General features: G+C 52.3%; 1 protein-coding gene across 4 annotated transcripts; it reads right to left on the bottom strand.

Annotated features, from left to right (window-relative positions):
- Positions 1-41: 41 nt before the first annotated feature.
- On the bottom strand, positions 42-27,793 carry CAPN1 (calpain 1). Of its 4 annotated transcripts, none has more exons than XM_027580363.1 (22): positions 27,674-27,793; positions 25,988-26,255; positions 25,754-25,823; positions 25,352-25,470; positions 23,753-23,886; positions 23,496-23,664; positions 22,584-22,667; positions 22,148-22,233; positions 21,752-21,826; positions 21,448-21,608; positions 6,739-6,917; positions 5,970-5,981; positions 5,062-5,273; positions 4,925-4,964; positions 4,282-4,347; positions 4,134-4,191; positions 3,302-3,366; positions 2,626-2,694; positions 2,309-2,387; positions 1,611-1,727; positions 1,213-1,271; positions 42-825 (listed from the first exon to the last, which is right to left on the bottom strand). In XM_027580363.1, exons 2-22 carry the CDS (start codon positions 26,252-26,254, stop codon positions 799-801), a joined length of 2,148 nt encoding a protein of 715 aa, XP_027436164.1. In that variant the 5' UTR covers position 26,255; positions 27,674-27,793; the 3' UTR covers positions 42-798. The 4 variants fall into 4 exon arrangements, with proteins under 4 accessions (XP_027436164.1, XP_027436163.1, XP_027436162.1 ...); XM_027580362.1 differs by lacking the exon at positions 27,674-27,793 and adding an exon at positions 27,462-27,599; XM_027580361.2 differs by lacking the exon at positions 27,674-27,793 and adding an exon at positions 27,099-27,387.

Raw genomic sequence — 27,793 nt, 5'->3', positions numbered from 1 at the left:
CAGCTTTGGGCAGAAATACACTCCAGAGACAGGTGTGGGGCCTTTTCCTTTATTGGTTGGGGTTTCTCGGTATGGAAACGTGAGACCGCACCCCCACCCCACACCCAGGTGCCTCCCGTTACTGGTACGCCAGTCCCTGAAGAGTCCCCTTTAAAATCACCAATATAAAAAAGGAGGGAGCGAGGGAGGGAGCACCTGACTACCTCTCAGTCCAGGCGACTCCTGGTTGGCAGGTGGGGCAGGGCTGGGGGTGGGTGTGGCGGGCAGGCCATGGAGGCGAGGTGCACTGGCTTCTGCACAGGAAGGAACAGGCAGTCCCAGCCTCAGGAGGAGGCCTCTGCTGGGAAGGGCCCTGCACATCTGGAGTGCAGACCGTGCCGAGTTAGTGGTTATGTTTTACAGTCTGCAGGTGGGGCCAGGTGGCTAGGCTAGGTGGGTGGTCTCTGGAGCAAGGGCAGAGGACACATGGGGAGATGCCAGGAGGCCTGGGGCTGTCAGCTCCCCCCGGGAGCCCCATCCTGAGGCAGGAACAGCGAAAGCTGCCCTCCTCGTTTGACGACGGGAGGGGCGGGGGAGTCCATCCGAGCCCACGGCTGGTGGAGGCAGGGAAGGCCACACAGCTCTCCGCAGAGCAGATGAACTGTGGCAGCTGGGAGGTGAGGAAACGGGAGGCCGAGGCTGCCTCCTGGTCCGAGGAAGGCACTTGCAGCTGGTGTGGCCTGCTGCGCATGGCGGGAAGGCATGGCTGGGCAGATGAGGGAGAGGAACACAGCGGGGGGGGGGGCCTGAGCCCCTGCCTCATGCAAACATGGTCAGCTGTAGCCACTGCAGAAGGGGGCAGAGACACGGGTCAGCCGGGGACAGCAGAAGTGCTATGTCCAGCCTCCCAGCCCAGAAGCCACCGGCGCTTCACCCACTGAGGGCAGGCGGGAGGAAACCCTCTGGGGGAAGGAGGGCACTTTCTTACCTCCTATACCCCTGGGAGACCAGGGTGCTGGCTCCCACAGAGACCTCCGGGGGGAGCCTGGCCCTCCCTTCCTGCTCCCTTCCCAGGACCCAGCCGACCCCGACGACCCCACCCCATCCTGCCTGGACTCAGGAGGCCTGGCCTTTGGGGCTGGGTCTGAGGCCATAGGCTCCTGCCGCAGGCAGGTGAGAAAGCGCCACCACCCCTAAACACCCTCCCCTGCCACAGCCAAGGCAAGTTCCCACCTTAAACAGGTCAAAGGTCACGACACCATCCAGATCTGTGTCCAGAGTTTTGAAAAACCCTACATTCCAAAGAAGATGTTTTGGCGCTGAGAACTCAGTGGGACACTCATGCAGGGCCAGGACCCACCTTGCCCCTGCCCTTCCCCCCCATCCCCACAGCACCCCAAGTCCTCACCTGTCGCTGCCAGGGAAATAGCTCTTCCTGCTGCCTGAGCCCGCCCCTGCTGCCAGGTCCCCGCTCCCCCAGACTCCTGGCACTCAGCCTTCAGGGTCCCAAGTGCAGAGACCTTCGCCGTTCTGGCACACGCCATGACACGTGTGTTCCATGTCTCCCTGTCGTTCCCCCCACCAGCTGACGGGAGACAGAACTGGAGACAGGAGCCAGATGGGACACTCACGGAACATGGTCTCCAGCCGCACGAGGCAGCACACAAAGTTGTCGAAGTCCACAGCCAGGTCTGGCTCGGAGTAGCGGGTGATAATGAGCTCATACAGCTTCTTGTTGAGCTTGAAGCCTGGCCCAGGAGAGTGGGTTAGGGCCAGGGAGGCGTGGCCTGGCCCAAGGGGCCAGGGAGGGAGACTCGGGGGCGGGGGGTGGGGGGAACAGGGTGAGCCCTGCAGCTCTGAGGCCTGAAGACCTCCTGAGCAGGGCCCAGTGCTGGGAGGGGCTGGGCAAGCAGGGTCCGATGGCCCCAGGGAATCAGCTGGCTGGGGAGGGCCCAGGGGCCCAGTTTTATTTGTGCGAAAAGCCCTGGTCTCATCCTGACATGCACCTCTCTCACTGCAGGCTCTGAATCCCAGCTCCACCTGTCTCCGGCCGCAGGCTAGTGGCTTTCCCTCTCTGAGCCCTACTTTCCTCTGTGTACAGCGGAGATAGTAAGAGACCCTTTCCCAGTTAGGCTGCAGCGAGGGCAAGAGGAAATGCTGATAAAGCACTTAGTTCAGTCATCACGGGAAGAAGGCAGAAGACAGCTGTTACTGCCATACCCCATCACCGTCACCACCCCAAGGACAAGGGCAGGGTGGTGGGCTGCCGCCCTGGGTCGTTGACGGGAAATCAGCCTGGGGCCATCAGCCTCCGGCCCTCTGGCCTTACCTGCAGACTCGATGGCCATCCGCATCTCGTAGGCACTCATGCTGCCTGACTTGTCCAAGTCAAACTTCCGGAAGATGGACTGGAGTGGGGAGCAGAGAGTGAGGGCCAGGCCAAGGGGGGCACCCAGCCCTTCCGGTCCCCCACCCCCACCCCCTGGGCGGGGGCTTGCTGAGGGTGCAGGGGAAAGACCTGAAAGGTGGGCCAGGGGCTGGGATCTGGAGAGGCAGACCCAGGACAGAGGGACCACGCAGCCAGCCCCTCCTGGGACCGAGGCCGCAGCGGAGGGAGAGCGCTGACAGGGACCAGGGACCACCTACCAGGTAATTCCGGATGCGGTTCCACAGGATGTTGAACTCTACCAGGCCCAGCTTCCCGTTGCCGTCCCGCTGCGGCACTACTGTTAAGAAACTTAAACCAGGAGCACCGTGGTGGCTCCATTGGTTAAGCATCTGCTTTCGGCTCGGGTCAGGATCCCAGAGTCCCGGGATCGAGTCCCGTATCCGGCTCCCTGCTCGGCGGGGAGTCTGCTTTTCCCTCTGACCCTCACCCCGCTTGTGCTCGCTCTCTCTCTCTCAAATAAATAAAATCTTAAAAATAAATAAATAAAAAATAAAAAAAGAAGCTTAAACCAGGCACAGGGTGAGGAGCAACCGGGCAGAAACGGAGACTGACCTCAAGATGAGGGGAAAGGGGAAGGGGCAGGAGCCTGCACAGCCAGGTGGGTCGGGCTCAGAGGGGTGCAAAAAGCACCAGCCTTAAGGTCACTCAAGGACCTAGGCCCTGCTCTAATTCCCATTCAACACAGAGCCCGTGCCTCAGTTTCCCCCTCCCAATCAATGGGAAGTTGCCCAGGAAAAGAACTGTCCATCCACACTAGACAGAGTTTTGTCCCTTTCTCTGCACTGCTCCCGGGAGAGGTCACGGGGTGTCCTTCCCCCACCATGCCCCCCACCCCAAACCAAAGCAGCCTCAGGAAACACAAGCAAAGGATACATCCATGAGGTTCACCATGCTGCGGCACGACTCCAGGCTGAAACCCTTGGTGCGCAGGTCCTTGTCTACAAGAAAATCAGTTCTGACACCCCTACCAGCGAGCTCCCGGGGCCTGCCCTGTGCTGGGGCCCCAGGCACCAGGGAAGCATGATTCCCGGCATCTGGTGTGTAAAGTCTAGCACGGTGGGTGTGTCAGATCATTTTTACTGTGAGCACAGTTTAAAGTAGTTAAGCAATCAAGCCGGTGTCCTAGCAGCCGTGTCCCTGCCACGGAAGAGCCCTGAATGAAAGGAAGTCAGTGCCAAACAGAAGTGGGACAAACGCAGTAGAAACGTGAGGCCAAGGCCGCCACGGAGGGGCTGCGGTTTGCCGCAGGCCCCAAAGCGGGGCAAGAGGAGAGGGCTCTGGACTGAGGGGAGCAGCGTGGAAGGAGCTCAGAGGTGGGGGCAAAAGGAAGGTTGGGGGGTGGCTGCTCTTGGCTGTGCACACTGGGGAGTGAAGCCAGCCTCGTTCTGCTTGAAGCCACTCAGCCCGGCCCTGGGGTGTATCTTCTGGAGGAAGCGGGGCCTGCCCCTTCGTACTACGGTGCTTGCCTGCAGCTCAGCTTCTAACCACATCGGGTCCCAGAACTTTGGGCATAGAGAACAGGGACCGGCAAGATGATGGAAGCAGTCTGAGAGGAAACTGGGGGTGAGCAGGGTTCAACAGGGGGTGAGCAGGGCTTCACCCACCCACGAAGACCAAGGGCTTGGCTCAACGTGGGAGCAGAAGCCTAGATTCTGTGGTTTGGAGGAAGTGAGGGCAAAGGGTGGAGAGCTGCTGGAACGCTCACGTTTGCTGATGATCCTGTTGAGGATGGTCTGCAGCTCCTTGACGCTGATCTCCATGTCCTGGGGGGGAAGAGGGAGGATGGCACCCGCCCTGGGGGAAGGCTGTCCCCTGGTGCCCCAGAGCCCCCTGCTCCAGCACACCCAGCCTACCTCCCCTGCCAGTTGCCTGAAGAGAGCCTTGAAGTTCTCATCAATCTCCTCTTCTGAGAGCACTTGCTGGATGGAGAGAAGGGGGAGAGCTGGTCAGGGGTGCTCCAGCCGGACCTGCACTGCTCCCGGGAGAGGTCACGGGCCTGCATGAGCAGCCGCTGGGGCGAGGCTCATCACCATGCACCTGCCTGAGCCTCACTCTTCTCACCTGGAAAGTGGGAATCTAGACCCCACTCTCCTCCTGCCCAGGGCTCTGTGGCCTGGGGAGGGTGCAGTTCAGCTCCATGATGGGGGTGAGCCCTGGGCAAATTCCTTAACCTCCCTGAACTTGAGTTTCTCGCTGAAGGGGGAGATGGTGACGGCACCCTGACAGGGTTGTTGTGGAGGAAACGGGGTGACCAAGAGCTCAGCACAGACCCGGCAGAGACGACCTCAGGGACCTCACACCACTCTTATCTCAAAGTCCTTTGCAAACTGTCAAGTGCTGGGCAGATAAGGGATTAGGATTCCTCGTATGGCTCCTCCCAGGAGCCAGGACACCCAGGTCCCCATGATACACCCAGATCCCCATGATACACCCAGGGTGAGGCAGAGGAGGAAGGCACGGGGTGGGGGGGGGGCAGGGGAGGGGCAGGGCACGCACCTCATCAGGGAGATTGGCTTGGATCTGGTCGTCCAGCTCCCTGCAGAGGTGGGGAGAGAGGGGAGCCAGTCGGGGTGGGTGCAGGGGGACCCGTGGCAGGTGCGGAGCAGGCACTTGGCAAGGGGCCTTCTACTCACTGGGTCCCGGCGCTCTTCTCTGAGAAGAAGCGCAGCACGAAGTCCCCCTCCTTGTTGGGCTCGAAGGTGGAGGGCACCACCACGTACTCCCCAGGCGGCAGGCGGAAGCGGGTGCTGACCTCGCGCAGGTTGATGAACTGCTCCGAGCGTGCCCGCGACGAGTTAGCCAGGAAGAAGTCCCGCTTCAGGTGCACTGCCGGCTGGCCCACCAGCTGGTGGGAGGCAAGGGGGGAGCGGGGACTGCAGCTGGCCGCTCGCCCCCCGCCCCCAGGAGCTGCCCACCGACCCCGACCCTGACAAATCGTTCCGTCTCAGTTTCCTCGGGTCAAGTGAAGGCGACAACCCTGCCTACCGCACGGGGCGGAGGTGAGGAGACACTCTGCAGGTGGATGGAGATACTAGGACACCACTGAAATAACATGCCCACGATTATGCCCCAAGTCACACAGCGCAGGGTACTTTCCACGGGGCCCCTCATTTAAAGCTCACGATAGCCCTGTGAGATCGCGCTTTCGTGCCCATTTAACAGACACTGACACGGAGGCTTAGGCAGCTTGCTCAACGGTGGCGTAATATTCAGCCAGCCCCAGGCAGCCCCAGCCAGCACTACTCAGTGGAAACAGCAAGACAGGAAGAGCCTCAGGTGTGCGTCTGAGGGGAGGAGAACTCTGAGGGCCAGGGTTCAAATTCAGCTCCCTCACTTATTACTTGCCCTGGCCCCCCGGACAGTAGTGTTTGCCCCCTGCCCCGGGGGGGGGGGGGGGAAGGACAGTTGGTGAGCAATAAAATGAAGTGACTTCTTAACTCTCCATGTGCGGGCTTGCTGCCATCTTGCTCCCCTCTGGGCACCGTAGGGCCCTCTGTGTTCAGGAGTATGTAAATCCAGGTGATGCCGGTGTCACACCTACCTCCGGAGGGACCTGCCAGAGAGATGGAGGAGTTAAGAGATGTGTGCTTGGCCCAGAAGAGGGGGGGGCAGCGTGTGCTGGACAGAGGCCCTGAGTTCTTAAGAATGATGGGATGAAGAGGCCAGGAGGGAGGGCTCGGGGCCACTGGTGACCCAGACGTGTCTTCCCACCAGAAAGGGACCTCAGGACCTCAGGACCTCAGGAAAGGGGCCCCAGGCAGGGTCCTCTTCATCCTCAGAGCACCCTGGGCCTTGGCTCTGAAACAGAGCACCCAGGACAGCCCCCAGGGTGGCCACCTGCGATGTCCCAAAGTCCAGGGACATCAGAAGTCTACACCAGTCTGCAGCCAGGAGCTCTGGGCCTGGGCCAAGACTGTGGCCATTCTTTGCCCCCACCAGAAAGGTCCAGAAGTTTCTGTCTTGAACACAAGGAGTGAAGCAGGGCCCTCCTAGGCCAGCCTCTGCTTACATACTTCTAAGACAGGGAGCTCACTACTCCAGGACAGCGCACTTGCCTTACTTCTTTCTGAAGCTGAGCCCAAGTCTGTCCCCTAGAAGCTACCTCCCAGTTGTCCACTAAGCCAGATCCCTCTGCCGAAGAACGGCCTCAGCAGGTGCCTTCAAGGGACAGCGTCCTTGCCTGCCTCGGGGTTACGGAGGCAGTGTCCTCCGGCGCCCCCTGCCGGGGATCGCGTACAGTGCACCGGGAGGCCGGCTTTCCCCGCCGGTTCTGAGATGCCCCGGCTCATGGCTCATGGCTCATGGCTCACCTCGTAGACCGCGAAGCCAATGGTCTCCATGTCGCGGCCAAAGCGGCGCTCACGGCGGCGGTGCTTCTGCATGAGGGCTAGCACGAAGCTGCAGCCTGACTCACGACCCCCGTAGTCGTCGTCGGCATCATCTGTCTCCTCCAGCCGGATCTTGAACTGGGGATTGACCCAGAAGGTGGCTGTAGGAGACGGGTGGTCGGCAGGAATCAGAGGAGGAACGGCGCAGGGTGGCCCCTGCCCCCTCTCCAGGCTTCCCCTCCTCCATGTGTCTGTTCATTCATTCATCCAACAAATATTGCTAAGCTCCACTGTGTGCCAGGTGACAGCCGTGCAGTGGGGACACACACGGTCCCTACCCTCATGAGCTCACATTCCAGGAGGGGAGGCAAAGTAGGAGCAAGTCAGTGTAATTAACAGAACAGTCACAAAGAAAAAGCAAGCTGGAGCTGGTCAGGGCAGGCATTTTTGAGGAGGTGACATTTAAGAGAGATGGGAAGGAGAAGCCCTGGGAAGACCCTGGGCAGCAGGAGAGAACCAAGAGCCCCACACATGAGGGGACAGCCAGGGTCTGATGCAGCATCTGGCTCCAGCGAGCACCGGGGATCCAGAAAGGGGACAAAGGGTTGGGAGCAGGGTGGGTGGTAAGGAGTGTGGTTTTAACCGAAGGGCAAAAGGACCTACCCCCCCAACCCCCCCCCCCACAGGCTTGCACCAGGAGGGGCATGAATGGATTCAGATTTGCTAAGGTAGCTAAAACTGCTGTGTGGACAATGACTTAGGAAAGAAAAAAGAGAAAGCAGGGTCTGATGGGAGGTCTCAGAACTGCCAAGGGTGACAAAGACATTTCTGGGAGTTTGGTGGTTCAGCTGCTCACAACCCCCTAAAACAACCAGGTGCTGGATACAATACGCGAAACTGCTTTTTAGAGAAACAAATAAGCCACAGCATTCTCATCCTTCCCCCACACAAGGTGACACTAACCAAAATGACAAGATACTCTCAAGTGCTAGCCAGCATGTAGAGAAATCAGAACCTCAGATACTACTGGTGGGAAAGTAAAATGGGGCAGCCACTTTGGGGAAAATAGCCTGGCAGTTCCTCAAATGGTTAAACACTGAATTACCATATGAGCCTGCAGTTCCACTCCTAGGTATATACCCAAGATAAGCAAAAACATATGGCCACACAAAAACTTGTATGTGAGTATTCTTAGTAGCGTTATTTATAATATCCAAATGGGAGAAATAACCCAACTGTCCATCAACCGAGGGATAGATTAAAAAAAACAAATGTGGTGTAACCAAACAATGGAATATTATTCAGCAACAAAAAGGAACGGAGCACTGCTAGGTTCTCTAACATGGATAAATATACAACCAGGCAAATCCACAGAGACTGATAGTAGGTTGGCAGTTATGTGGGAATGAGGAGGAAGAGGGGCTCAGGAGTGACAGCTACAGGGTGTGTGGTTTCTTTTGGGGGTAATAAGAATGTTCTAAAATTGATGTGGTGAGAGACGCACAATATATGAAAAGCCACACTGAATTTTGTACTTTAAGTAGGTGAATTGTACTGTATGTGAATTACATCTCAATAAAGCCCTTTTTAAAAAATGGAAACTTAGGTGGGGGCCCCGGGTGGCTCAGTCGGTTGAGTGTCTGACTTCAGTTTGCGTCATGGTCTCAGGGTCCTGGGATCAAGCCCTGCGTGGGGCTCCCCACTCAGCGGGGAGGTCTGCTTGTCTTCTCCCCCCCGCTCATGCTTTCTCTCTCAAATAAATAAATAAAATCTTACAAAAAAAAAAAAAAAAAAAGGACACTAGGAGCCTGCAAGGTAAATAATGCCAAAGGACTTCTATTGATTCCTGGAGACCCTGAGTCCTGGGTACTGGGATGGGACATAAAATCTAATAGGAGATCCTTGTGATAAAACTGGGGCCCCTATGAGGAAGGCCAACAGCGTTAAGTGTGAAAGAAAAATAAACCCCATTGGGAAGAAGGAAAAAAAAAATCTTCCGGAGAATTTATAGCCACAAGCCTTCAAGTGAGCTTTCTTTCTCTCTCTCTTTTTTTAATTTATTTGTCAGAGAGAGAGAGAGAGAGAGCACAAGCAGGCAGAGTGGCAGGCAGCAACAGAAGCAGGTTCCCCGCTGAACAAGGGCCCCGACTGAGCGGGGCTCAATCACAGAAGCCTGGATCGTGACCTGAGCTGAAGGCAGCTGCCTAACCGACTGAACCACCCAGGCGCCCCAAGCTTACAGTTTCAATTCATGCTACCTGTAAGGTCAAAGAAACCTTAAGGAGAGAATTTATTTTTGAAAGAGTCCTGGGTTGGCAGCATCCCACGTGACGGACAGAAACACTGGAGGAACCTAACTTCACCCAAGGACTCAAAGAACTCCCACCGATGAACTTGTAGGCCAAATGGGTCAAAAATCTCACAAGGAAAGAAGGCATGAGGAGTGAAAACCAGTAGCCAGAGTGGACAAAAACCAACCCACCAAGTCTTCAGATATTGAAATAATCACAGAATATAAAAGACTAGTCTTATTCTATTTAAAGAAATAAATGAAAAGCTTGAATACATGAGGAAGAATGAACAGATTTGAAAGAGAGCCATTAGAACTTCTAGACATAAATTTTTAACAAAATTAAGTACTTGTCAGAAGGATTAGCCAACAGATTTGATGTAGCAAAAAAGACCATTAGTGAATTAAGAATGGATCTGAAGGAACTATCCAGAATGCAACCCGGGGAAATTAGATGGAAAACTGAAGCGATGTTAAGAGACACAGACAACTGAGTGTGGAGTTCCAGCTAACATTATATTGGAATTCTAAAAGGAGAAAATGAAGAGTATAAGAAGGAGCTGCTATTCTAGACAACCATGACTAAAAATTTTCTAGAATTGTCTAAATACATCAATTTTCAGACAGAGAAAGCCCAATGAATCCAAAGCGGAATGAAAAGAAATCCACACCTCAATACATCACGGTGAAATGACAGAATATCAAAGATAAACAATCTTAAAACAGAAGAGACAGGGCACCTGGGTGGCTCAGTCGGTTAAGAGTCTGCCTTCAGCTCAGGTCATGATCCCAGGGTCCTAGGATCGAGTCCCACATCAGGCTCCTGAGCCTGCTTCTCCCTCTGCCTCTGCCTCTGCCTCTCTGTGTCTCTCATGAATAAATAAATCTTTAGAAAACAAAAGCAAACAGAAAAGACAAAGCATCGCAGGGGGCATGGGAGACAAGAGTCCTGACTCACAGAGCAATAACAGATTCAGAATAAAGAGTAACTTTCAATGAAAGAGTAACCCCTTCAATGGGCTGAAAGTAATGCAGTCTAGAATTTTCTGTCCAGAGAATTCTCAAGAATGAGCACACTATAAAGGCATTTTACAGAGATAGTGTGAAAGTTTATAGGAGAGGGAGAAGGAAGAGGTGAAGGTGAAGAAGAAATATAAAAGCATGTGTTTCAGGGAGATGGAAAATGATCTCAGATGAAAGCTGTGAAAATGGTGAGCAAAAATACCATTATGTGGATAATCCAGTGAATCTGGGCTATATCAAATAGTGATAATGATGATGATATTTAATTGACAGCAGGAAGAAAAGTTTTTAGAATTAAAATACTAGCCAAAAACAGCATAGTAAACAAAGGGAGGGGGTGATCCAAGTTAAATAGTCTAAGGTCTTTGCGTTGATCAACTAACTTCAGAATGTATTAATTAAAGCACTTATATCTTCCAAAATCACAGACTGAAAAGCTAGTAGAGGAAAAGGTTAAAGAACTCGATGCAAAATAAGGCATAACAGGAGGGACAAGTGGAAAATGTGCAGTAAGTCTGCTGAAATAAATACAAAGGCATTAGTAATCACTGCAAATGTAAATGGATTAAACTTTCTAATTAAAGGAAAAATTTTTCAAATGGATTAAAAAGCCAGCTATAGCCTGTTTACAAGAGATAACTAAAACATTGAGTTATAGAAAGACTAGACATCAAAGAGTATAACGAGGGTGGCTCAGTCAGTTAAGCGTCTGCCTTCAGCTCAGGTCATGATCTCAGGGTCCTGGGATCAAGCCCCGCATCGGGCTCCCTGCTAAGCAGAGTCTGCTTCCCCTCTCCCTCTGCCCCTCCCCCTGCTCATGTGTGCTCTCTCTCTCTCAAATAAAACCTTAAAAAAAAAAAGAGAGAGAGAGTATAACAAAACATACCACTAAATTACTAACCAAAAGAAAACTGGAGTTTCTATAGTGACATCGACTGAAACAGACCTAAAAGTAGAATTATTATTACCATAGACGGTAGCCATTAAATAACAACAAAAATAAAAAAACAGGTTCAATTCACTAGCAACTTATAACAATTTAAGCTTGATGCACCTAATATCATAATGCAAAATATGCAAAGAAATACAATTGATAGATATAAAGGGAGAAACTGGCAAAACCATCAGGAGAGTGTGTGATTTTATCCTCCCTCTTCCAGTAATTGACAGATTAAGCAGATGAAATATCAAGTTTGATATAGTGGACAATTATAAAACATTCCCCCTAACATTCAGAATTGTGTAATGGTCAAGAGAACAGACTGCAGGGCTGCAAACCTGGATTCAAATCCCAGCTCCGTCACTTCTTTGATTAGTGACTCATCTTCCTTAAATGTAAAACAGGAAGTATTTACCAGTCTTTGCAAGAATGTGGGAACACTGAGGAAAATTCACCACATGCTGGGCCGCAGAACCAGCTTCTGTTTACTTCAAAGCTATGATCTCATATAGATTGTGTTTTCTGACTACAAGGAAATTAAGTTAGAAATCAACAATAAAACAATAATTAGCAGCTTATAGCTGGGAGGTTTGGTTATAGACTCAGTCTCTTAATTGTTACAGGTATATTCAGATTTTCTATTTTTCTTAAGTCAATGTTGGTAGCTTGTTTCTTTCTAGGAATTTGTCCATTTCATCTAGGTTAGCTGATTTGTTGGCACACAACTCTTCACAGTATTTCCTTATAATCCATTCGTTTCTGTTGGGTCGGTAGTGATGTTCTCTCTTTAAGTCCTGATGTTAGTTATCTGAGTCTTCTTTTCTCTTGTTTAGTTTGGCTAAAGATTTGCTAATTTTGCTGAGCTTTTCAAAGGACTGACTGTTGGTCTCATTGATTTTTCTCTATTGTTTCTCTATTCTCTATTTCATTTCTTTGGCCTATCATCTTTATTATTTCCTTTCTTCTGCTTGCTTTGGGTTTAATTTGCACTTTCACTAGATTCTTAAGGTAGAAGATGAGGTTATTGATCTCAGATCTTTCTTTTCTAATATAGGCACAAAGTGTTTTAATTGTTATTCTACATGATTTCTCATTTACATTATCATTTCTTTTTGATAAACTAACTCAGTCTATATGACACTACCTTGATACCAAAGCCAGATAAAGACGTCACACAAAAAAATCACAGGACATCACTTACAAATATCAAAGTAAAAATCCTCAACAAAATACCAGCAAATCAAATTCAACAGTATTTTAAAAGGCTTAGACCCCATGAAATAGGATTTATCTCAAGAATGAATGAAGGATAGTTCAACATAAGAAAATCAATGTTAATACACTACACATTAATAGAAAAAGGGGGAAAACTTACATGATCATCTTAATTGATGCAGAAAAGGCATTTCATGAAGTCCAATACACATTCATGATAAAAACATTCAGAACACTAAGAATAGGGATACCTGGGTGGTTCAGTCATTAAGCGTCTGCCTTTGGCTCAGATCATGATCACGGGGTCCTGGGATAGAGCCCCGCTTCAGGCTCCTTGCTTAGCAGGAAATCTGCTTCCCCCTCTCCCACTCCCCCTGCTGTGTCCCCTCTTTTGCTGTTTCTCTGTCAAATAAATGAAATCTTTAAAACAAACAAACAAACACTAAGAATAAAATGGAATGTCCTCAACATGACAAAGAGTGTTTATGGGAAAAGCCAGTTAATACCACACTCAGTAGTGGAGACTGAAGCTTTCACCCTAAGATCAGGACCAAGATACCTGCTTACACCACTGCTATATAACCATGGTATGGGAAGTTCTAGCTAGAGCAATTAGTCAAGGGGAAAAAAAGGTATTCAAACTGAAAAGGAAGAAGAAAACTATATTTGCAAATAACATGATCCTGTGTATAGAGAAACATGAAGAATCCACAAAAAGTTACTAGAACTAATATCAAAGTCAGCAAAGCTGTAGGTTATAAGCTCAAGACACAAAAATCAGTTGTGTTTCCATACACCAGCAATGAACAATTGAAAAAGGAAATTAGGAAAACAATTCCTTTACAATAGTATCCAAAAGAATAAAATATCTAGGTATAAATTTAACAAAGGAGTTGAAAGACTTGAACACTGAAAATGGCAAAGCATTGCTGAAAGAAATTAAAGACATGAAACAATGAAAAGATACCCCAAGTTCATGGATCAGAAAACAGTATTATTAAAATGTCAACACTACCAGAAGTGATCTGCAGATTCAATGAGATCTTTATCAAAATTCCAACATCCTTTTTCACAGAGGTGGAAAAGCATTATCCTCAGACTCATACGGAATTATAAGGGGCCCAGAAATCAAAACGGTTATGAAAAAAACGTAGAAGTTATAAGACTCGCACTTCCGGATTTCGAAACTTACTACAAAGCTACACTAATTACAACAGTGTGGTACAGATATATTATATATATATATAGGGGCACATGGGCAGCTCAGTCGGTTAAGCGTCCAACTCTTGATTTCAGCTCAGGTCCTGACCTCAGGGTTGTGAGATCGAGCCCTGCACTGGGCTCTACACTCAGCATGGAATCTGCTCGGGATTCTCTCTCCCTCTCCCCCTCCGTCGCACTTTCTGAATGAATGAATGAATGAATGAATGAATGAATACATAAAATCTTAAAAAAAAAGCGGGATATATAAACTAAAAGAACTGGGTCCAAAAATAAACTCACACACATCGATGGCCAATTGATTTTTGACACGGGTACCAAGACAATTCAATGGGGATAAGAATAGTTTTTTCAATCGATCATGCTGAAACAACTGATTTCCACATGCAAAAGAATTAAGTTGGGCACCTATCTCATATCATATATGGTGCTACGGTGATCAGTGATCTTTTATGTTACTATTGTGCTTGTTTGGGGGGCACCACAAATTGCACCCACATAAGACAGCAAACTTAGATAAATGCTGTGTGTTCCGTTCCACCCACCGGCTGTTCCCCCATCTTTCTCCCTCTTCTGGGGCTCCCTATTCCTGGAGACACAACAATATTGAAATGAAACCAACGAATAACCCTACAATGGCCTCTGAATGTTCAAATGAAAGAGTCCCATGTCTCTCACTTTAAATCAAAAGCTAGAAATGATTAAGCTTAATGAGAAAGGCATGTCAAAAGCCAAGGAGGGCAGAAGGCTAGGCCTCCCGCATCAAACAGCCAAGTTGTGAATGCAAAAGAAAACTTCTTTAAGATAACTAAAAGTGTTATTCCAGGGGCGCCTGGCTGTCCCTCCCCCTTGCTTGTGCGCTTTCTCTCTCTCAAATAAATAAATAAAATCTTAAAAAACAATAAAGTAAAAGCACTATTCCAGTGAACACACACGATAAGAAAGTGAGATAGCTGATAAGTTTTAGTGCTCTGGACAGAAGATCAAACCAGCCCCAACATTCCCTAAGCAAAGACCTAATCCAGAGAAAAATCCCAATTCTGTCCAATTCCATGAAGACTGAATGAGATGAGGAAGCTGCAGAAGAAAAGTTTGAAGGTAGCAGAGGTTGGTTCATAAAGTTTAAGGAAAGAAGCCAACTCCATACCATGAAGGTGCCAGGGGAAGCAGGAAGTGCTCATGAAGGAGATGCAGCAAGTTCCCAGAAGATGGAGCTGAGATCATTAATGCAGGCAGCTATACTAAACAACAGATTTTCAATGTAGACAAAGCAGCCTTCTCTTGGAAGAAGATGCCATCCAGGACTTTCATAGCTAGAGAGAAAAAGTCAATGCCTGGTCTCAAGGCGTCAAAGGGTAGGCTGACTCTCTCATTAGGGGGCTAACACAGTTAGTAACTTTAAGTTGAAGGCAGTGCTCATTTACTATTCCAGAAATCCTAGGGCTCCTTGGAATTATGCCAAACCTACTCTGCCTGTGCTCTCTAAATTTTTAAAATTTTTTACATAATCTCTACATCCAACCTGGGGCTCAAACTCATGACCCCAAGGGAGATCAAGTCACATGCTCCTCCCACTTAACCAGCCAGGTGCCCCTCCCTGTGTTTTTTTTTTAATATTTTTGTTTATTTATTTGTCAGAGAGAGAGAGAGAGCAAGAGGGAACACAAGCAGGGGAATGACAGAGGCAGAGGGAGAAGCAGGCTTCCCGCCGAGCAGGGAGCCCGATGCGGGGCTCGATCCCAGGACCCTGGGATCATGACCCGAGCTGAAGGCAGATGCTTAACCGACTGAGCCACCCAGGGGCCCCCCTCCCTGTGCTCTTTAAATGAATAACAAAGCCTGTGTGACAGCACATCTGTTTACAACATGGTTTACTGAACATTTTAAGACCACTGTTGAGACCTACTGCTCAGAAGATTCCTTTCAAATTATGCCTTTTCTTTGACAATGCACCTGGTCACCCAAGAATTCTGGAGACATACAATGAGATTAATGTTGTTTTCACGCCTGCTAACATAGCACCCATTCTGTAGTCCCTGGATCAAGGAGTAAGTTCAACTTTCACGTCTTACTACCTAAGAAATACATTTTTGTAAGGAAGATAGTGATTCCTCTGATGGAGCTTGGCAAAGTTAATTGAAAACCTTCTAGAGGGGTGCCTGGGTGGCTCAGTTGGTTAAGCGTCTGCGTTCAGCTCCGGTCGTGATCCCGAGGTCCTGGGATCAATCCCCAAGTCGGGCTCCATGCTCAGCAGGGAGTCTGCTTCTTCCCCTGCCCCTCCCCCCAACTTATGCTCTCTCTCCCAAATAAATAAAATTTTTTAAGAAAAGAAAACCTAGAAAGGATTCACCATTCTAGATGCCATTAAGAACACTTGTGATTTAGGTGTGCCTGGGTGGCTCAGTCGGTTAGGCGTCTGCCTTTGGCTCAGGCCGTGATCCCAGCATCGTGGGACCGAGCCCCACATCGGGCTCCGTGCTCAGCAGGGAGCCTGCTTCTCCCTCTCCCTCTGCCTGCCTGTCTGCCTACTTGTGATCTCTCTGTGTGTCAAATAAATAAATAAAATCTTAAAAAAAAAAAAAGAACACTTGTGATTTAGGGGAAGAGGTCAAAATACCAACATGAACAGGAGTTTGGAAAAAGTTAATGGCAACCCTCAAGGATGACTTTGAGGGGTTCTAGACTTCCGTGGGGGAAGTGGCTGCAGATGTGGCAGAAACAGCAAGAGAACTAGAATTTGAAGAGGGGCCTACAGATGATACTGAATTGCTGCAATCTCATGATAAAACTTTAATGGATGAGGAGCTGCTTCTTATGGCTTCACAAAGAAAAGTGGTTTCTTGAGAGGGAATCTACTCCTGGTGAAGATGCTGTGAAGACTGTTGGAATGACAACAGGGGATTTAAAATATTCATAAAGTGGGCACCTGGGTGGCTCAGTTGGTTAAGCGACTGCCTTCAGCTCGGGTCATGATCCTGGAGTCCCGGGATCGAGTCCCACATCAGGCTCCCTGCTCAGCGGGGAGTCTGCTTCTCCCTCTGACCCTCCCCCCTCATGCTCTCTCTCTCTCTCATTCTCTCTCTCAAATAAGTAAATAAAAATCTTTTAAAAATTTAAAAAGAGAGTTATCTTTTAAAAAATAATAAAATATTACATAAACTTCATTGATAAAACAGCGGCAGGGTTTGAGAGGACTGACTCCAATGTTCATACAAGTTCTGCAGTGGGTGAAATGCATCAAACAGTATCGCGTGCTACAAAGAAAGATTTTCGTGAAAAGAAGAGGCACACTTCATTGTTGTCTTGTTTTCAGAAATCCCCACAGCCACTCCAGCCTTCAGCAACCCACAACCCTGATCAGTCGGCAGGCATCCACATCGAGGCAAGACCCTCCACCAGTAAAAAGATTACAACTTGCGGGGCGCCTGGGTGGCTCAGTCGTTAGGCGTCTGCCTTTGGCTCACGTCATGATCCCAGGGTCCTGGGATCGAGCCCCGCATCGGGCTCCCTGCTCCGCGGGAAGCCTGCTTCTCCCTCTCCCACTCCCCCGCTTGTGTTCTCTCTCTCGCTATGTCTCTGTCAAATAAATAAATAAATAAAATCTTAAAAAAAAAAAATTACAACTTGCTGAAAGCTGAAATGGCAGTTAGCATTTTCAACAATAAAGTATTTTTAAATTAAGGTATGTACATTTTTTAGACATAATGCTACTGCACACTTACTAAAATACAGCAACGTGTAAACGTAAGTTTATATGCACCAGGAAACCAAGATATTCATCTGACCTGCTTTATTGCAGGATTTGCTTTACTGTGGTAGTCTGGAAATGAGCCCACAGTATCTAACTCTGAGGTATGCCTCTACAAAAATTAACTCAAAACAGATCAACGACCTACAGAAATACAAGGTTTCTTTGGGGACTAGTGAAAAGGCTCTGGCATTAGATGGTGGTAGTGACTGCCCAATATAAGAGCTAATGCCATAACACTCTCTGAAGAAAACACAAGGATAAGACTTCATGGTCTTGGATTTGACAATGGATTCTTAGATATGACACCAAAAGCATGAGCAACAAAAGAAAAAAATGAAAAATTGGGCATCATCACAATTAAAAACTTCCGTGTTTCAAAGGACACTATCAAGAAAATGAAGACAACCCACAGAATGGGAGAAGTTATATGCAAATCATCACTCTCATAAAATCATACCCAGAATGTATAAAGAACACTTATGACCCAACAATTAACAGACAACCCAATCTAAAAATGGGCAAACTTGGGGCGCCTGGGTGGCTCCAGTCCGTTAAGCGTCTGCCTTTGGCTCAGGTCACGATCCCAGGGTCCTGGGATCCAGCCTCGTGTTGGGCTCCCTGCTCAGCGGGGAGCCCGCTTCTCCCTCTCCCTCTGCTGCTCCCCCTGCTTTTGCACACTCTCTCTTTCTCTCTCTCTCCCTGTCAAATAAATAAAGAGAATCTTTAAATACACAAAAACGGTCAAACCTATTTGCATAGAAACTCTGAAAAATATATATATGGCCAATGGATACATGAAAAGACACTTTTATCAACCTCATTCGTCATTAGGGAAATGCAAATTGTCAGTGAGATGCCATTTTATACCCACCAGGACAGCTATAATAAAAAACCTGGGCGGCGCCTGGGTGGCTCAGTCGGTTAAGCGACTACCTTCGGCTCAGGTCATGATCCTGGAGTCCCCGGGATCGAGTCCCGCATCGGGCTCCCTGCTCAGCAGTGAGTCGGCTTCTCCCTCGGACCCTCCCCCCTCTCATGCTCTCTCTCTAGCTCATTCTGTCTCTCAAATAAATAAATAAAATCTTTTAAAAAAAAAAAAACCTGGGCAACAAGTGTTGACAAGCATGTGGAGAAATTGGAACTCAGACACCACTGGCGGGAATGTACCACGGACGGGTGCTGGCATCTTGAAAAACAGGTTAAACATGGAATTACCATGCAACCCAACAATTTCGCTCCTACTAACAGACCCAAGAGAACATCTGCTCACACAAATACAGATATATGAATGTTCATAGCAGTATTACTTGTAATAGCCAAAACCCAGAAACAATCTAAATGTCCATCAACTGATGAATGAATAAGCCAAATGTGGTATTATCCACACCATGGAGTATTATTCAGCCGCAAAAATGAAATCAAGTACCAGTACGTGTTACAGCATGGACAGACTTTGAAAGTGTTACAATAAGGGAAAGAAGTGATGCACCAAAGGCCACATATTGTATGATCCCATTTATAATAATGCCCAGAAGAGGGAAATCTGTAGAGACAAAACGTAGATTAGGGGTTGCCAGGGGCTAAGGGGGAGAGAGGGGGAGAGGGAGTGACTCCTTAGAGATACGAGGTTTCTTTGGGGACTAGTAAAAAGGCTCTGGCATTAGATGGCGGTAGTGACTGGCCAACATTGCAGGTATACTAAAAACGACGAACTGTACACATTATAGCATGTGAATCATATCACAAGTCTTCAAAACATTATGTATCAAAATTGTGTCACTCAAAGATGCACCTGGAGGGAAATGTATCACCTTAGGTATTTACATAGAAAAACCAGCCCAGGGGTGTCTGGTGGCTCAGTTGGTGAAGCATCTCCTCCAGCTCAGGTCAGGATCTCAGGGTTCTGGGATGGAGCCCTGCTCAGTGGGGAGCCTGCTTCTCCCTCTCCTCCCAGATTGTGCTCTCTCTTGCTATCTCTGTCATTATCTCTGTCACTATCTCTGTCTCTCTCAAATAAATAAAATCTTTAAAAAATATTAATTATAGTTTAAAAAGTTTGCTGGAGGGCGCCTGGGTGGCTCCGTCGGTTAAGTGTCTGATTCTTGCTATCAGCTCAGGTCATATCTCAGGGTCATGAGATCGAGCCCTACATCTGGCACCACGCTGGGCGTGGAGCCTGCTTAAGATTATCTCTCTTCCTCTGCCCTCTTTCCCCTCCAACTCTACTCCCTCACCCCATGCTCTCTCTCTCTCTCAACAAAAAAAAGTTTGCTGGATACAAAATAAATTTAAAAGGTCACCTGCATGTTACTGTATCAGCAACTATTATTTGGGAGATACAATTTTAAAAGAGATACCATTTATAATAGCAACAAATGATACAGTATCTAGTAATTAATCTCAAAGATGTATAAGTCCTTTAGGTGAAAATTATAAAATTTTCTTGAAAGACACTAAGAAGACCAAAATAAATAGATATGCCACATTCTTAGACAAGAAGACTCAAAACTATAAAGACGTCAGTTCTTCCCAAATCGAGCTATAGTTTCAGGACAATTCCAAATTAAAGTCTCAAAATGATTCTTTGTAGGACTTAGTAGCTGATTCTAAAATTCATACAGGGAAACAAAGGGCAAGAAGAGCAAAGAGACTCTTGAAGGCGTTCACGCTGCCCCCAAAGCAGGCCTTCTTATAAATCTCTAGCAATGAAATTGATGTGCTATCAGCATGGGGAAAGACCAAGGGATGGAATGGTGAGCCCGGAAGGAGACCCACACATATATGGGAACTACAGGATGGAGCTGTCACCACAGGGCAGCGAGGAGAGGACAGATTTCTCAATAAATTATGCGGGAAACAGTTGTTATCTATTGGAGCAAAACCTGAAACTGGATCCCCACGAGGGGGAAGAATGCTTCAAAACAGGGCTGTGAGCCATGCTGGGAACACGGAGGATGCAGGACGTGAGAACAGAGTAGCGGGGGCATCTGGCAAAGCCAAAGATGCGGGCGGCCTTCAAAAGGAGAGGACCAGTCCCACGGTGAGGATGGAAGCTGGACAACGGTGGGTTAAAAAACTGAACTGGAAGCAGGAAAGGAAACAGGGAGTATGGTAAGCTGAAACATTTTGCTATGAAGGGGAGCGGAGCAATGGGTGGGGAAGTGGGGTCACGAGAGAGTTGCTCTGAGACGGGAGTCTCCACAACGACACAGGAGCCGGAGGTGATGGATGGCGGAGCCAAAGGCTTTCAGACACGTGGGAGCACAGGAGCCGGGGCAGGGGCGGGGCTGGTCCCTGTGAGTGCGGACAGTTCTGTCGTTGTCACAGTCGAGAAAGCAGTGACGAAGGCCACCGGCCAAGACAGGCGGGGCGAATACAAGAGGTGCCCTGCGTGACTCTCCAGGAAGAGCAAGGCCGGGTCGACAGGTGGGAGTAAGCACGGAGGCAGGTCTGAGGGAGCCGGGAACGTTCCTAATGGTTCCTAATCGGCAGGGCAAATGCTGGGGACCACACAAGGTGGTCCTCTGAGGCGTGCGGCTGTGAGTTTAGAGGGGAAATGCTGCCCCCGCTGTGTGATTTTTCTCTCCAGCCCCACTCGGTGGTTTTGGAGCTGATGGAGAGGGTTCAGTTCAGATTCTGCGGGTGCCGGGGGTGGGGTGGGGAAGAGGGAGCCAGGAGCCAGAGTGTCTGCGGTGACAAGATTACAATGCTGACTCGAACTCGTGAGAAGAGAAGACATGATGAGAGATGAAGGATACTACAAACTACAAACTCTGGCTTAACAGGCCAGATGGTTAGACAAGGTTAAGGGCCGCAGGATGAGGGAGCCCAAAGCGTCAAGGCAGAGGTCAGGCTGCAACGTCTGGCCCGGCTCCGGTTGGCCTTCAGGGTGGGTGGCTGAACTAAGGTGGAAGAAAAGGTCGCTGCAGGTGAGGATGGGGAGGAATCGAGAGCCCAGGCTGTGGCCCAAGTCACCCACATGGATTCAGAAGCCCAGGGAAAGGTGGCAGAGGCGCAGGCAGAAAGACAGCGAGCCAGGAGGGAAGGTTCCAGAATGAGGAGTAAAGACCAGTCAATCAACCTTTTACTCCTCAAAGCAAATCCCAGAGGTCAGTACAACCATGCTAGCTCACAAATGAGAAAAACCGAGGCTCAGGGAGGAGACGCGCAGGGGGCGAGGCCCGAGAGCCAGGAGGCAGCTGGGCCCAGAAGCCACCCCTGGGTGCCCTGCGGGCCGCGAGGTCAGGTCACCTGGGTAGTTTCGGCAGCCGCCTGCGGTGCTCCCCCGCCGCCAGGTGCCCTCATAGAGTGTGGTGTTCCATTTGCGGATGGACCGACTCTTGAGTGCGTCGGGCGTCAGGTTGCAGATCTCCAGCCGGGTGAACTCACGCAGGAAGTCTCGGAAGGACATCCTGGGGTCCCGGAACAGGGGTGAGCCACAGTCCCCACCCAGGGCACAGAGGGAAGGGGCATGTGCGGGGTTCGTGGGGATCGGGAGCTGGGGCGCAAGCTCCAAAAGGGGCTAGACGGTGGGGGGAGGGGGGGCGGTGATCACCAGAACTCTCCATCCTCCATCTTGACCCGGAGCTGCTCCCGATCGTAAGGGTCCACGTTGTTCCACTCCGAGGAGCTGGGGGGAGGGGGGGCGAAAAGGCGCTGCCAGACGCTGGCAGAAACTGACCAGCCGGCCTCAGGCCCTGGGGCCTGTCCTTCCTGAGCCCAGGTCAGAAGGCCTCCGCATGGTCAAGCCCGAGGTCCCAGTTCCAGAGGCTGTCATACGAGGGCCAGCTCCAAGGATGCCCGGCCTGAGCTGTTATCAGGACAGTCCCCCAGACCCAGTAACGTAGAGATGGGCCCCCCCCTGCTCAGTCCTGAGCAGAGCCCTGGCAGAGACACCAGAGCACTGACCAGCCTCCCCCAGCCTCCCCGGCCAGTGTCCGCGGCCCCTCACCCGTCACTCCAGGCTCCCGTCCACTCCACCTCGCCCCAGGGATTCCGCATCCGGATCAGGCTCACCCTCTGGCCCTGGTAATTCACCTGTTCCCCAGAGCTCCCATGAGTGCCTGCTTCTGGCACGCACTTCAAACATCCCTTCCTTCCCCTTCCCCCTCAGGGGCCCTGCTCAGCACCCAGCACCGCACCAGGGGAAATACAGCCTTTTCTCTAGGAATTTACCACAGAGGGAGGCAGCTATGTACACAAACTACAGAAAATCAGGGCAGAGGAAGACAGACATCTCAGCATTAGTGGCCACAAGACACAAATAAGATGCCGGAAGAGGTCAAAGAGCCAGCCCCTCCCACAGCTCTGGTCACAGGCCGGACAGGCGAAGGCAAGCAAGGAGGCAGGAACCACCCTCCGGGGAAGGCCCCCATGTGGGCTCGTACCTGCTTGGCTCCTGTCACGGAGTAGGCGTGGCCCTTCACCAGCTTCTTGAAGGTGACGGCCTCCATGTCCAGAATGCTGGAGATCTGCACAGAGACACACGTGCCGTGGTGAGGGGCCAGGTTCCAGGGACCGTAGGCATCCCCATCCCCAGTCAGGAGATGAGCCCCATCGTAGGTCCCGGACATTCCCCATGCACATACGACAGCTACTGGGAGTGGGAGGCAGGGACCCTGACTCCACCTGATGCCCCCACACACACTGCCCCTAGAAGGGGGGGGGTCCCTCCACCAGTGCCACCACTGGTAGGGGGCTGGCCAGACCCCGTGCACACACACACAAGTGCACACACGTACAGTGGTACATAGGTCCCCCAGAGCCCCAAGGCCCTCGCGTGGAGGGACGCAGTGAAGCGGAGAAGGGGGTGAGGACAGGCTGGAGCCAGCCAGGACTGGGGAAGAAGGTGGAGGGTGGGGATGGGGTTAGAGCGGAGGATGCAGTGATAGAGGGGGAGGAGACTGAGATCAAGGGTAAGTGGTGAGAACAGAAGAGCAGCAAAGGGGGGGTGAAGGAGGCTGGGCCAGCAGGAGCTGAGGCTAGGGAAGAGCTGAAGTTGGAGGCTGGAGGCTGGGGAGCTGGACAGCGGGTGGGCAGAGCATTCGATGACAGGACCGGGTAGCAGAAGGGCAAGAAGGGCAACCTCCAAGCTGAGATCTGAAGTCTGGGGAACAGGAATGACACCAGCCATGAAGGAGGCAGATGGGACTGAAGTGATGGACAAGGCTGGGTGAGAATCCAGAGGTAGGGTGAGGTGATGGGTCTGGAGCCAAGCCTGGGGCCAGGATGAGGCCAGGCTAGGCTGGAAAAGACAGGTTATAGGTGGGGGCGGAAAGGTCAAGGCCAGGTGCACTCACGTCAATGGAGCAGCCCAGGAGGGACCCCCGATCCAGGGCCTTGAGGATGATTTGGTAGAGGTCGCTGGGTGCCTTGCGCAGCTCATACCACTCGGTGACCCCGCCTGTGAAGTCCTCGAAACCCTCTGAAGTGCTGCCCCCAGAGAGAGCCTCGTAGCTGCCATTCACCCTGCAGGCAGCCCTGGGTCAGCACTCGGGCAGCAAGCCAAGACCCCAGGCCCCAGGGTCACCTGCAGTGGTCCGTGGCCCCGACTCACTTGGCATAGGCCTTCTCGAGCAGGGCACTCCAGAACTCATTGCCTTGGGCAGAGTGCACAAACACCAGCTTTCCGTCCTTGATGGGCAGCAGGTCATCCACAACCACGTCCACCCATTCCCCAAACTGCCACAGCTGGAGGGGACGAGAGCACAGTGAGCCCCTGCTGTGGGATGTCCCCGGCCCGAGCTCAAGCCTCAGCTCTGCCATTTGCTAGATGCCTGATCACAGACCTCTAGATCGAGGAGCCTGAGCGAGGTCGCCTCTCGGAGCCGCAGTTTCCCTAGCCATAAAAGGGAACAGCAGGACCTTCCTCAAGGGAAAACTAACCATGATCACAAAGATAAAGATTTTAGGGCAGCATTATTGATATTTCTGAAAAGGACCAAGGTGCTTCCTCAGGTAGGGAGAGGTTGGAAAGCCCAGGGGGCTTGGCCTTCATGGAAACAGACCCCTCCCCCTCCCCTCCGCAATCTAGGTCATTCTAGGTCGGGATGTGTGTCTGGAGGGGGGATGTGGGGGGATACATTTGTAAATAAAGTGTGGATCAAAAATGTGGCATCTAGACCACCAGATGGGTGTGCTTCTCACATGCATGGCTTTGCTTGAGATGGAGGGAGAAACAGGTTTCCTAGGGCCAGAGGCGTCAGGAGCCCGGGGCCAGAAGTGACCAAGTGCAATGGAGGTGGGAAGGAGGGCAGAACACTGGGGCAAGGGGAGGAGGTGGGCCCAAGTAGTGGGGGGGGGGGGCTTGTGAAACGGGCCGATCAAGAGGGGCCAGGGAGAAACGGATTAGAGGAGTGAGGGAAGGGGGCGGGGGAAGGGGCAGCAAGGCCACGCCCCTGCAAACCGGCGCCGACAGGTGCAGCACTTGGCACCGCCCACAGGCCCAGGGCAGGATGGAACAGGGAAAGGGACTCCCTGAGCAGGCGGAAGCAGAGAGCACCCAGGAGTCCCGGGGCAGGGCTGGGGCCACTAGGGCCAGAGGGTCTCATCCAGGGTTGCTGGGGGTGTGTCTCTCCCAACATCAGCTCACTGAAAATTCCTTAGTGTGACTTGAGAAATGGGCCCTTACGTGCAAAAAGGGAATAGCCGGTTTAAATAGTTTTAATCCTTTCCTTTTCTGCAGGGCTCTGTGAGAGGCTGGCGGATGCCAAAGTACAGGAGGAGCTGGGGGTGCGTGGGTGGGGAGACTTGCGCCAGGGGCGGAGATGGCCACCGGTGCTGCTCTGTTTTCCCCAGTGGAACACTATCTATTTTTCAGACGGGAAACTGAGACCCCGTGCAGGAAAAGGACTTGTCCCACAGGAAATAATAGAGATCTTTCTATTCCTCCAAGCACTTTTTCCCTGATACGCACAACCACACAGGAAAACTGCCAGCCAAAATACCTGCCTGCCCAGCCGTTTCACACATGACAGATCTGAGATGGCATCAAGAGGTCAGATTCTTTCTAGAGGAAGGACTGATCCCCGCAGGGTATGGACTTAAGCCACCCTAACTTCAGACTGCTGTAGGTCACTGGTCCTCACCTCCTCCAGTGCCTGCTACCCCTCCTTTCCCCCATGCCCTGGTCCTAGGTGGATTCGGGGCTCCTCACCTGGAAATGGAAGATGCCGGCATAGCCATTCTGGAAGCTTTGGCCGTGTGGAACCACTCGATGCAGAAGCGTGTCATTGAGGGTGAGGGAGGCAATGGCAGCCAGGAGCCAACAGTCCCCTGGGATGGGAAGGACCCAGATCAGGACTGCTCTGCAAATCTGCTCCCAGGGATGAGCAAGTGCCCATGCCGGGGAGAACCTGGGATTCCCTGGGCGTCATGTCCCTCAGCTTAGAGAAAAGACCTAGGAATCTAGGCAAACCAGCCCAGCACTGATAGCCAGAGCCTGCCTGAGCTTGCAGGAGGGAGGGAGGGGTTAGGGCAGAGCGGGAAAGAACAGGCCTGGGGAACTACTCTGGAAAAAACACACAGACCCCCTCCCCCACTACCACCAAGGGCCTACCCAGTGCTCCCTGGCAGATGTCTGTGCGGGTGGCTCCATCCACAATGAACTGGGGGTTTGAGAGCAGCTCCTGCAAGAGACCCAGAGTCCTGTCTCTGGGCCAGCCCTCCTAGAAACTGGAAGCCAGACACCCCAGACCCCACTCCCCACCAGGGACCTGGAGTCCTGTTCCCACTCCTCATCCAGGATAGGGGTAAACTGACTCCCCTCCCCCCAGGGGGGGGTCCCTCTCACCGTGGGACGCTTCCACTTGATGCCATAGGTTTTGGAGGAGTTGGGGCCCAGGTCCTTGTAGCCTAGGCTCTGGGGCACGGGGGGGAAAGCCTCATCACGGAAGAGGGCCCCACTCTGCAGGCAACGAGCCCGCAGCTGCTCATAGTCCTGGCCCATGTACTTGATGGCGTTTTCATGGCGGCCAAGGCCCAGCTCCTTGGCCCGCAGCTTCTGCACTTGAGCAGACACCCCCGTGCAGTACACTGGGGTGATGATCTCCTCAGCCATCCTGCAGGACAGACCAGCGCGCTCAGAATTCAGGCCTTCCCAGGGCTAGAACTGGGGCTCCTGCCTGCCACTCATCACCCTTCCTTTCCAAACCTGGGTTTTCCCCACCTCACTGTTCCCCTCACAGAACTCAAGACTCTCCGCCACCTCCCTATACCCCCAGAAACCAGGAGGGGGGCTGCTCTGCCCCTAGGTGTGCTGGCCACCACCACCTCCCCAGCCCTACGCAACGCTCTCCCTTCCCAGACTCCCATTGTCCTGGGCCTGCAGTCCTGTGCTCAGCCGGCCAGGCAGGTGGGGCAGGGCAGAGCCTGGAGACAACACAGTAACCCCTTCCCCGAACAGCCAAGCTCCCAGGCACCGGCCCCTTTCCCCGGCTTGGAGGCCGAGAACTCCAGGCAGCCAGGGTCCCCCTCCCCAGACCCCTGACACGGGCTGGGTGATCCAGGGCTGCCGGGCCTCAGTCCCTTCCCCTCCGGCCTTCCCCCAGCCCAGCCCCAAGAGACTGTGGTGAACACAGGCTGGGCCGGCTGCCTGGGCTTCGCGGCTTGCCGAGCCCCCGCCCCTGTCCGGGCACTCAGAAGGCTCGGGGCAGGAGCAGCCCCTCAGCCCGAGAGCAGTGGCCAGGGGTCGGGGAATCCTGGCCTGGCCACCCAGCTCCTTACCTGGGGGGAGCAGTGTTTGGGGGATCGCTGCAGTCCCGCCGGCTGCCTTCCCGGGTGGCGGCTCAGGGCAGGGCCCAACCAGGAAGAGCGCTCCTCCCCGCCCTCCTCCCGCGGCCCCTCCGCCCTCCTCTCCCCTTCCCTCCTCCTCCTCCTCCTCCTCCTCCGGCTTGGGCTCCTACCCCGCTTCCTCTCCGCTCCTTTATCTCGGCGGCACCTTCTCCCACTATCTCTCTCACGGTGTCTCCCCGCCCCTCCCTTCGCGGCCAACTCGGCGAGAGGACAAATTAGTGACAGGCAGAGTGGTGGCCCGGGAGGGGCCGCTGCGGCCCAGACGGAAGGGCACCGCGGGGGCGGGGCGGGGAGCGCGGGGGAGGGCCGGGCCGGGGGTATTTTTAACCCGGGACAGCTGCTCCCCGTGTCTGGCCGAGCTGCCCCGCTCCACGCGGCGCCCCCGGAGGGTATTCCCGGCCGCTCGGCCCGCCTCGCCTCCCGCCGCCCCCCACCCCGCCCCTGCGCGCCCCCCAGCGCGGGGCTGAGATTACCTCAGGCTGCGGCAGCCGCTCGGAGGAGGGGCCGGGCTGGCGGAGGGCGCACCCCTGTCGGCCGCTGGGCACTCGGCAGCCGGGGCCCCGCCGCAGCCCCGCTCCGCGCCGCCGCCCGCCCCAGCCCCCGCCCAGCGCCTCGGGGCGCCTCCTCCCCGCCTTAGCGGCTCTGCGCGTCCCCCCTGCCCCCAGGCCCCGGCTCGCTGCGTGACCTTGGGCGAGTCCCTGCCCCTCCCGGCCTCGGTTTCCCGGGTGTGTGCGCCGAGAATGGGACGGAGACGAGCGACGGCGGGAACCCATCTTTCTGTTGCGCTCTGGGGTTTCTTGAACCC

This window comes from Zalophus californianus, chromosome 11, assembly GCF_009762305.2.
Source record: "Zalophus californianus isolate mZalCal1 chromosome 11, mZalCal1.pri.v2, whole genome shotgun sequence".
NCBI classification, from domain to species: Eukaryota; Metazoa; Chordata; class Mammalia; order Carnivora; family Otariidae; genus Zalophus; species Zalophus californianus.
Note: the sequence above shows the minus strand (reverse complement) of the source record. Positions and strands in the feature narration are given on the sequence as shown.

What these genes read in the sequence shown, in the direction of transcription:
- CAPN1 (XM_027580363.1), bottom strand. Translation starts at nt 26,254, where the DNA reads ATGGCTGAGGAGATCATCACCCCAGTGTACTGCACGGGGGTGTCTGCT. An exon ending in TCAAGTGGAAGCGTCCCACG is followed by an intron (nt 25,824 to 25,987) that starts GTGAGAGGGACC and finishes GGTCTCTTGCAG; the next exon opens with GAGCTGCTCTCAAACCCCCA. An exon ending in GCGGCTGGAGACCATGTTCC is followed by an intron (nt 1,272 to 1,610) that starts GTGAGTGTCCCA and finishes TTTGGAATGTAG; the next exon opens with GGTTTTTCAAAACTCTGGAC.